The 10,179-nt window shown below is 46.5% G+C and overlaps 1 protein-coding gene and 2 long non-coding RNA genes across 4 annotated transcripts; 2 read left to right on the top strand and 1 right to left on the bottom strand.

Moving 5' to 3' along the window:
- Positions 1-3,079: 3,079 nt before the first annotated feature.
- Positions 3,080-3,765, bottom strand: LOC127920890 (uncharacterized). 2 transcript variants are annotated; one of them, XR_008107816.1, is made up of 3 exons: positions 3,717-3,765; positions 3,542-3,673; positions 3,080-3,149 (listed from the first exon to the last, which is right to left on the bottom strand). It is a non-coding gene; the product is annotated as an uncharacterized LOC127920890 (long non-coding RNA). The 2 variants fall into 2 exon arrangements; XR_008107815.1 differs by lacking the exon at positions 3,080-3,149 and adding an exon at positions 3,254-3,323.
- A 107-nt stretch (positions 3,766-3,872) lies between these two features.
- LOC127920891 (stromal interaction molecule 2-like) lies at positions 3,873-7,080 on the top strand. The gene is made up of 2 exons (XM_052504908.1): positions 3,873-3,943; positions 6,828-7,080. The coding sequence occupies exons 1-2, from the start codon at positions 3,873-3,875 to the stop codon at positions 7,078-7,080; spliced, it is 324 nt and encodes a 107-aa protein (XP_052360868.1).
- Positions 7,081-8,403: 1,323 nt separating this feature from the next.
- On the top strand, positions 8,404-9,534 carry LOC127920892 (uncharacterized). Its single transcript, XR_008107817.1, has 3 exons — positions 8,404-8,547; positions 8,820-9,089; positions 9,450-9,534. It is a non-coding gene; the product is annotated as an uncharacterized LOC127920892 (long non-coding RNA).
- The last annotated feature ends 645 nt before the right edge of the window (positions 9,535-10,179 follow it).

Raw genomic sequence — 10,179 nt, 5'->3', positions numbered from 1 at the left:
ACCCTACCTTAACTAACTCTAACTCAGTGTAGGACCCTAACCCTACCTAACCCTACCTAACCCTACCTAACACATACCTAACCCCACCTAACCCTACCTAACTAACTCTAACTCAGTGTAACCCTACCTAACCCTACCTAACCCTACCTAACCCTACCTAACCCTACCTAACCATACCTTAACTAACTCCTAACCATCAGTGTAGGACCCTAACTAACCTAACCCTACCTAACCCTACCTAACACTACCTAACCCTAACCTAACCCTACCTAACACTACCTTAACTAACTCTAACTCAGTACCTAGGACCCTAACCCTACCTAACCCTACCTAACCCTACCTAACCCTACCTAACACTATCTAACCCTACCTAACCCTACCTAACCCTACCTAACACTACCTTAACTAACTCTAACTCAGTGTAGGGACCCTAACCCTACCTAACCCTACCTAACCAACTCTAACTCAGTGTAGGACCCTAACCCTACCTAACCCTACCTAACCCTAACCTAGGACCCTACCTAACCCTACCTAACCCTACCTAACCTTACCTTAACTAACTCTAACTCAGTGTAGGAAACAATATCAGTATTGGCTCAAGGCTGGTGATAAACGGTCCATCCATCAATCAAAACCTCTAACCCATTCCTTCTCCTGTGTGTGTGTGTGCCTGTGCCTGTGTGTGTGTGTGCCTGTGTGTGTGTGTGTGTGTGTGTGTGTGTGTGTGTGTGTGTGTGTGTGCGTGTGTGTGTGTGTGTGTGTGTGTGTGTGTGTGTGTGTGCGTGCGTGCGTGCAGGTGCGGCGCGTGCGTGCGCGGCGTGCGTGCGTGCGTGCGTGCGTGCGTGTGTGGCCTAGGTTCGGGAGCATTAAAGAAGGTAGAGATGGACATGATGGTGTACTGGTCTGTCCCAGAGGCCCTACAGCTCTGGCTACAGCTGACCCACGAGGTGGAGGTGCAGTACTACAACATCAAGAAGCACAGCGCTGAGCTGCAACTCAACACGGCCAAGGAGGAGGTGGGAGACTACTGATTTATTGGTTGGTTAGTTGGTTGGTTGGTGGATTAGTTGGTTGGTGGATTAGTTGATTGGTTGGTTGGTGGATTAGTTGGTTGGTTGGTGGATTAGTTAGTTGGTTGGTGGATTAGTTGGTTGGTTGGTGGATTAGTTAGTTGGTTGGTGGATTAGTTGGTTGGTTGGTGGATTAGTTGATTGGTTGGTGGATTAGTTGATTGGTTGGTTGGTTGGTGGATTAGTTGGTTGGTTGGTGGATTAGTTAGTTGGTTGGTGGATTAGTTGATTGGTTGGTGGATTAGTTGGTTGGTTGGTGGATTAGTTGGTTGGTTGGTTGGTGGATTAGTTGATTGGTTGGTGGATTGGTTGGTTGGTTGGTGGATTGGTTGGTTGGTTGGTTGGTGGATTAGTTGATTGGTTGGTTGGTGGATTAGTTGATTGGTTGGTGGATTAGTTGGTTGGTTGGTGGATTGGTTGGTTGGTTGGTTGGTGGATTAGTTGGTTGGTTGGTGGATTGGTTGGTTGGTTGGTGGATTGGTTGGTTGGTTGGTGGATTAGTTGGTTGGTTGGTGGATTAGTTAGTTGGTTGGTGGATTAGTTGGTTGGTTGGTGGTTAGTTGGTTGGTTGGTGGATTAGTTGGTTGGTTGGGTGGATTGGTTAATTGCTGGCTGGTTGGTTGGTTGCTGGTGATTAGTTGGTTGGTTGGTGGATTAGTTGCTGGTTGGTGGATTAGTTGCTGGTTGGGTTGGTGATTGAAGGTTGGTTGGTGGATTAGTTGGTTGGTTGGTGGATTAGTTAAGGGTTAGTGGATTAGTTGTTGGTTAGTTGATCCGTTAGTTTATTGGTCCAATACTACAACGCCAAGAAGCCCAGTGCTGAGCTGCAGCTGGCCACCGCTGAGGAGGAGGAGAGAGACGTAAACCAATCAATCCGTTTATTGATTCATCAACTGATTGATTTACTTTCACTGACTTCACGTAGAAGAAAGAACATAGGGGCTGTAATTAACCGCTGGTGTGGACATGACCAGGATAATGCATTAACCAAGTCATCTATCCTCCATTATTAACCCCTGGTGTGACATGACCAGGATAATGCACAACCAAGTCATCTGTCCTCCATATTAACCCCTGGTGTGGACATGACCAGGATAATGCATTAAACTAGTCATCTATCCTCCATATTAACCCCCTGGTGTGGACATGACCAGGATAATGCATTAAATCCAAGTCATCTGTCCTCCATATTAACCCCTGGTGTGGACATGACCAGGATAATGCATTAAACTAGTCATCTATCCTCCATATTAACCCCTGGTGGACATGACCAGGATAATGCAGTAACCAAGTCATCTATCCTCCATATTAACCCCTGGTGTGGACATGACCAGGATAATGCATTAAACTAGTCATCTATCCTCCATATTAACCCCTGGTGTGGACATGACCAGGATAATGCATTAAACTAGTCATCTATCCTCCATATTAACCCCTGGTGTGGACATGACCAGGATAATGCATTAAACTAGTCATCTATCCTCCATATTAACCCCTGGTGTGGACATGACCAGGATAATGCATTAAACTAGTCATCTATCCTCCATATTAACCCCTGGTGTGGACATGACCAGGATAATGCATTAAACTAGTCATCTATCCTCCATATTAACCCCTGGTGTGGACATGACCAGGAGGATGTGACCTCATATTAACCCCTTGGTGTGGACATGACCAGGAGGATGTGACCTCATATTAACCCCTGGTGTGGACATGACCAGGAGGATGTGACCTCATATTAACCCCTTGGTGTGGACATGACCAGGAGGATGTGACCTCATATTAACCCCTTGGTGTGGACATGACCAGGAGGATGTGACCTCATATTAACCCCTGGTGTGGACATGACCAGAAGGATGTGACCTCATATGAACCCTTGGTGTGGACATGACCAGGAGGATGTGACCTCATATTAACCCCTGGTGTGGACATGACCAGGAGGATGTGACCTCATATTAACCCCTGGTGTGGACATGACCAGGAGGATGTGACCTCATATTAACCCCTGGTGTGGACATGACCAGGAGGATGTGACCTCATATTAACCCCTTGGTGTGGACATGACCAGGAGGATGTGACCTCATATAACCCCTGGTGTGGACATGACCAGGAGGATGTGACCTCCTCATTAACCCCTTGGTGTGGACATGACCAGGAGGATGTGACCTCATATTAACCCCTGGTGTGGACATGACCAGGAGGATGTGACCTCATATTAACCCCTTGGTGTGGACATGACCAGGAGGATGTGACCTCATATTAACCCCTGGTGTGGACATGACCAGGAGGATGTGACCCGCATTAACCCCTTGGTGTGGACATGACCAGAAGGATGTGACCTCATATGAACCCCTGGTGGGGACATGACCAGGAGGATGTGACCTCATATTAACCCCTGGTGTGGACATGACCAGAAGGATGTGACCTCATATGAACGAACCCTGGTGTGGACATGACCAGGAGGATGTGACCTCATATTAACCCCTTGGTGTGGACATGACCAGGAGGATGTGACCTCATATTAACCCCTTGGTGTGGACATGACCAGGAGGATGTGACCTCATATTAACCCCTTGGTGTGGACATGACCAGGAGGATGTGACCTCATATTAACCCCTGGTGTGGACATGACCAGGAGGATGTGACCTCATATTAACCCCTTGGTGTGGACATGACCAGGAGGATGTGACCTCATATTAACCCCTTGGTGGGACATGACCAGGAGGATGTGACTCATATTAACCCATTGGTCTGTGTATATCCTGTCCAGGCAGAGAAGATCAAGAAGAAGAGGAGTTCCTCATGGGGACGTTCCTCCACGTGGCTCACAGCTCCTCACTGGACGATGTTGACACCAAGATCCTGGAGGCCAAGTGAGAGAGAGACACACACACACACACACACACACACACACACACACACACACACACACACACACACACACACACACATTTTTCTATCCTCGTGGGGACCTAAAAATGATCCTTGGGGACCATTCAAAATCATCTTTTTCCTAACCTTAACCCCTAAGCTTAAAATAATAGGTCCCCACAAGAATAAAGAACAAGATCACACACATACACACACACAGTGTTAATTTAGTCAACAATAACTATGACAAAAATACTTGTCAGCAACCTATTTTTTCCTGACTGAAACTATGATGATAACGAGACCAGATGCACTGGAGAAAAACCCATAACTGTAACATTACTTTTAGTTTTAGTGATGAAAATGTGACGAGACGAGAATTCCACGTTAGACTAATGGACATTTTAATTTGACATGAATCTACTTTTCATCCGTTTTGTCCAATCCTAACCATGCATGCAGAATATTTAATGTAGGCCTCTCATTGGCAGAATTAAAGTTGTGTGATCTGATTGAGCTGATCTGACTGGCTCTTCCACACAGCTCCCAGGCGCTCTCTTCAGTCACTCTTCAGTCTTTTGAACTGATGTGAAGCCAAGACACTGGACTTGTAACTAACCTCAACTAGAAACCATGTTTACTGTCTTACTTACATTGTAACTAACCTCAACTAGAAACCTTGTTTACTCTCTTACTTACATTGTAACTAACCTCAACTAGAAACCTTGTTTACTCTCTTACTTACATTGTAACTAACCTCAACTAGAAACCATGTTTACTCTCTTACTTACATTGTAACTAACAACTCAACTAGAAACCATGTTTACTCTCTTACTTACATTGTAACTAACCTCAACTAGAAACCTTGTTTAATCTCTTACTTACATTGTAACTAACCTCAACTAGAAACCTTGTTTACTCTCTTACTTACATTGTAACTATTTAACTAGAAACCTTGTTTATCTTTACTTACATTAGAAACCTGGTTAACTTACATTGTAACTAACCTCAACTAGAAACCTTGTTTACTCTTTACTTCATTGTAACTGTCAACTAGAAACGGTCCACTTACATTGTAACTTGCAACTAGAAACCTTGTTTACTCTCTTACTTACATTTTAACTAACCTCAACTAGAAACCGTTTTCTCTTACTTACATTGTAACTAAACCTGAGAAACCTTGTTTTACTTACATTGTAATTTCAACCTCAACTAGAAACCTTGTTTACTCTTCTTACTTACATTGTGTAAACCTCAACTAGAAACATTGTTTTTACTCTCTTACTTTTTAACTAACCTCAACTAGAAACCTTGTTTACTCTCTTTTACATTGTAACTAACCTCAACTTGAAACCTTGTTTACGCTTTTTACATTGTAACTAACCTCAACTAGAAACCTTGTTTACTCTTTTTATTGTAACTAACCTCAACTAGAAACCGTTTTTACTCTCTTTAGTTGTGGCACATTTTATTGTGACTCAACTAGAAACATTGTTTAATCTCTTACTTACATTGATAACCTCAACTAGAAACGTTTTTACTTCTTACTTACAAACTAACCTCAACTAGAAACCTTGTTTAATCTCTCTTACTTACATTGTAACTAACCTCAACTAGAAACCTTGTTTACTCTCTTCACATTGTAACTAACCTCAACTAGAAACCTTTTTAATCTCTTACTTACATTGTAACTAACCTCAACTAGAAAACCTTGTTTACTCTCTTACTTACATTGTAACTAACCTCAACTAGAAACCATGTTTACTCTCTTACTTACATTGTAACTAACCTCAACTAGAAACCTGTTTACTCTCTTACTTACATGGAGCATTTACTATTTATAACATCAGAAGCTCTTGTCCCATGTTGTGCTGGATTCATTCATCTGTGCCAACGCCACTACTGTGACAGTTAACTGGACGCCTTTTTGTGACGGAGTTGACACTGTTTTGTGACAGTTGAATAACCTTTGTGACGGAGTTGATGCGTTTTTACATCCCTTACTTACATTGTACTAACCTCACAGAAACGCCCTTTTTGTTTACTCTTGATGGAGTTATTGTATCGGAGTTGACAGAGTTTTTTTATGACGGAGTTGACATGTTTTTATTATGACGGAGTTGACCTGTGTTTTTGGACGGAGGACTGCGTTTTTATTGTGACGGAGTTGTTCTCGTTTTGTTGTGACGTTTTTGAGTTGACATTTTTTTGTGACGGATTTAGCGTTTTTATTGTAACCTGACGTCGTTGTGTCACGGTAACACACTAAACTGATGTCTGTTTATTGTGTTGACATCTTATAACAGACCTGTGTGTTGGAACTAGCTGACGGAGTTGACACTGTGCTTTATCCCTCACAGGACGGAGTTAACTAGCATCCCTGTGACATTAACTAGCTGACGCACACTGTGCTTTACATCCCTCACGGAGCCCTACCAGACATTAACTAGCTGACGCACACTGTGCTTTACATCCCCTGTCAACAGGAACAGCCCTACCAGACGTTAACTAGCTGACACACACTGTGCTTTACATCCCTCACAGGACGCCCTACCAGACATTAACTAGCTGACGCACACTGTGCTTTACATCCCTCACAGGAACGCCCTACCAGACGTTAACTAGCTGACGCACACTGTGCTTTACATCCTCACAGGAACGCCCTACCAGACGTTAACTAGCTGACGCACACTGTGCTTTACATCCCTCACAGGAACGCCCTACCAGACGTTAACTAGCTGACGCACATTGTGCTTTACATCCCTCACAGGAACGCCCTACCAGACGTTAACTAGCTGACGCACACTGTGCTTTTGACATCCCTCACAGGAACGCCCTACCAGACGTTAACTAGCCGACGCACACTTTGCTTTACATCCCTCACAGGAACGCCCTATCAGAAGTCACGGCCTGCCTACGGGAGCGTCTCCATCGCTGGCAACAGATAGAGCGTCTGTGTGGTTTCCCTCTCCTCAGGAACTCTGGCCTGGCCAGCCTGACAGCCACGCTGTATTCAGACTCTAACTGGGTGGCGATGCCCCGGGTGTCTGTACCCACTTTCCCTTCCTGTCATGAAACAATACAAGGCTCTCTGGAGGATCTGATGGAAGACCCCTCAGCATCCATAGGTAGGTTATAGCAATCATTCGCTCAGTTGGTCAATATTTAATTTTTTTAAAACTTTATTTAACCAGGCAAGTCAGTTAAGAACAAATTCTTATTTTCAATGACCCTGGGAACAGTGGGTTAACTGCCTGTTCAGGGCAGAACGACAGATTTGTACCTTGTCAGCTCGGGGTTTGAACTCGCAACCTTCGGTTACTGGTCAACGCTCTAACCACTAGGCTACGCTGCCGCCCCCGGCTATAATATGGTCATTATTAAGGAGACGTGTTTATGCAAACAGATTTACAGCACGGTGAGTGTTTGTTTATGGGATCACCGTGGTAATCAATCTCATGCCCATACCTAGTCAAGGGCCTGACGATTAGTTCACACGTTGAATCAGGTGCTAGCTCTGGAATAGATCAAACACATGGAAGGGGGTCCTGAGGAGAAGTGTGGAACGGCTGGGGGTCCTGAGGAGAGGTTGGGCACGGCTGGGGGTCCTGAGGAGAGATTGGGAACAGCTGGGAGTCCTGAGGAGAGGTTTGGAACAGCTAGTTGTCCCGAGGAGAGGTTTGGAACAGCTAGTTGTCCTGAGGAGAGGTTGGGAACGGCTGGGGGTCCTGAGGAGAGGTTGGGAACAGCTGGGAGTCCTGAGGAGAGGTTTGGAACAGCTGGGAGTCCTGAGGAGAGGTTGGGAACAGCTGGGAGTCCTGAGGAGAGGTTGGGAACAGCTGGGAGTCCTGAGGAGAGGTTTGGAACAGCTAGTTGTCCCGAGGAGAGGTTTGGAACAGCTAGTTGTCCTGAGGAGAGGTTTGGAACAGCTAGCTGTCCTGAGGAGAGATTGGGAACGGCTCGGGGTCCTGAGGAGAGGTTGGGAACGGCTAGTTGTCCTGAGGAGAGGTTTGGAACAGCTAGTTGTCCTGAGGAGCGGTTGGGAACAGCTGGGAGTCCTGAGGAGAGGTTGGGAACAGCTAGTTGTCCTGAGGAGAGGTTGGGAACAGCTGGGAGTCCTGAGGAGAGGTTTGGAACAGCTAGTTGTCCTGAGGAGAGGTTGGGAACAGCTGGGAGTCCTGAGGAGAGGTTGGGAACAGCTAGTTGTTGGGAACCTGTTGTCCTGAGGAGAGGGTTGGGAACAGCTGGGAGTCCTGAGGAGAGGTTGGGAACAGCTAGTTGTCCTGAGGAGAGGTTTGGAACAGCTAGTTGTCCTGAGGAGGTTTGGAACAGCTAGTTGTCCTGAGGAGAAGGTTTGGTTTCCTGAGAAGGTTTGGAACAGCTAGTTGTCCTGAGGAGGTTTGGAACAGCTAGTTGTCCTGAGGAGAGGTTTGGAACAGCTAGTTGTCCTGAGGAGGTTTGGAACAGCTAGTTGTCCTGAGGAGAGGTTTGGAACAGCTAGTTGTCCTGAGGAGAGGTTTGGAACAGCTAGTTGTCCTGAGGAGAGGTTTGGAACAGCTAGTTGTCCTGAGGAGAGGTTTGGAACAGCTAGTTGTCCTGAGGAGAGGTTTGGAACAGCTAGTTGGAGTCCTGAGGAGAGGTTTGGAACAGCTAGTTGTCCTGAGGAGGTTGGGAACAGCTGGTCAGTCCTGAGGAGAGGTTTGGAACAGCTAGTTGTCCTGAGGAGTGGTTTGGAACAGCTAGTTGTCCCGAGGAGAGGGTTTGGAACAGCTAGTTGTCCTGAGGAGAGGTTTGGAACAGCGGTTGTCCTGAGGAGAGGTTTGGAACAGCTAGTTGTCCTGAGGAGAGGTTTGGAACAGCTAGTTGTCCTGAGGAGAGGTTGGGAACAGCTAGTTGTCCTGAGGAGAGGTTTGGAACAGCTAGTTGTCCTGAGGAGAGGTTTGGAACAGCTAGTTGTCCTGAGGAGAGGTTGGGAACAGCTAGTTGTCCTGAGGAGAGGTTTGGAACAGCTAGTTGTCCTGAGGAGAGGTTTGGAACAGCTAGTTGTCCTGAGGAGAGGTTTGGAACAGCTAGTTGTCCTGAGGAGAGGTTGGGAACAGCTAGTTGTCCTGAGGAGAGGTTTGGAACAGCTAGTTGTCCTGAGGAGAGGTTTGGAACAGCTAGTTGTCCTGAGGAGAGATTTGGAACAGCTAGTTGTCCTGAGGAACAGCTAGTTGTTTTTGGAACAGCTAGTTGTCCTGAGGAGGGTTTGGAACAGCTAGTTGTCCTGAGGAGGATTGGAACAGCTAGTTGTCCTGAGGAGAGGAGTTTGGAACAGCTAGTTGTCCTGAGGAGAGGTTTGGAACAGCTAGTTGTCCTGAGAGGGATTTGGAACAGCTAGTTGTCCTGAGGAGGTTTGGAACAGCTAGTTGTCCTGAGGAGAGGTTTTGGAACAGCTAGCCTGAGGAGAGGTTTGGAACAGCTGTTGTCTGAGGAGAGGTTGGGAATGGCTAGTTGTCCTGAGGAGAGGTTTGGAACAGCTAGTTGTCCTGAGGAGAGATTGGGAACAGCTAGTTGTCCTGAGGAGAGGTTTGGAACAGCTAGTTGTCCTGAGGAGAGGTTTGGAACAGCTAGTTGTCCTGAGGGAGAGGTTTGGAACAGCTAGTTGTCCTGAGGAGGTTTGGAACAGCTAGTTGTCCTGAGGAGAGGTTAAGGAACAGCTAGTCCTGAGGAGAGGTTTGGAACAGCTAGTTGTCCTGAGGAGAGGGTTTGGAACAGCTAGTTGTGGAGACAGCTAGTTGTCCTGAGGAGAGGTTTGGAACAGCTAGTTGTCCTGAGGAGGTTTTGGAACAGCTAGTTGTCTGAGAGAGGTTTGGAACAGCTAGTTGTCCTGAGGAGAGGTTTGGAACAGCTAGTTGTCCTGAGGAGGGTTTGGAACAGCTAGTTGTCCTTAGGAGAGCTGGGAACAGCTGGGAGTCCTGAGGAGAGGTTGGGAACAGCTGGGAGTCTGAGGAGGGTTGGGAACAGCTAGTTGTCCTGAGGAGAGGTTGGGAACAGCTAGTTGTCCTGAGGAGAGGTTTGGAACAGCTAGTTGTCCTGAGGAGAGGTTTGGAACAGCTAGTTGTCCTGAGGAGAGGTTTGGAACAGCTGGGAGTCCTGAGGAGAGGTTGGGAATGGCTAGTTGTCCTGAGGAGAGTTGTCTGAGTTTGGAACAGCTAGTTGTCCTGAGAGAGGTTCGAGGCAGCTAGTTGTCCTGAGG

The sequence above is a fragment of the Oncorhynchus keta genome, unplaced genomic scaffold (genome assembly GCF_023373465.1).
Source record: "Oncorhynchus keta strain PuntledgeMale-10-30-2019 unplaced genomic scaffold, Oket_V2 Un_contig_21099_pilon_pilon, whole genome shotgun sequence".
In the NCBI taxonomy this organism is placed as follows: Eukaryota; Metazoa; Chordata; class Actinopteri; order Salmoniformes; family Salmonidae; genus Oncorhynchus; species Oncorhynchus keta.
This window is presented reverse-complemented; position numbering and strand designations above follow the sequence as displayed.

Bases quoted from the DNA above. Each gene is read 5' to 3' on its own strand.
- LOC127920891 (XM_052504908.1), top strand. From the start codon at position 3,873: ATGGGGACGTTCCTCCACGTGGCTCACAGCTCCTCACTGGACGATGTT. The intron at 3,944-6,827 runs GTGAGAGAGAGA...CATCCCTCACAG, and splicing joins ACCAAGATCCTGGAGGCCAA to GAACGCCCTATCAGAAGTCA.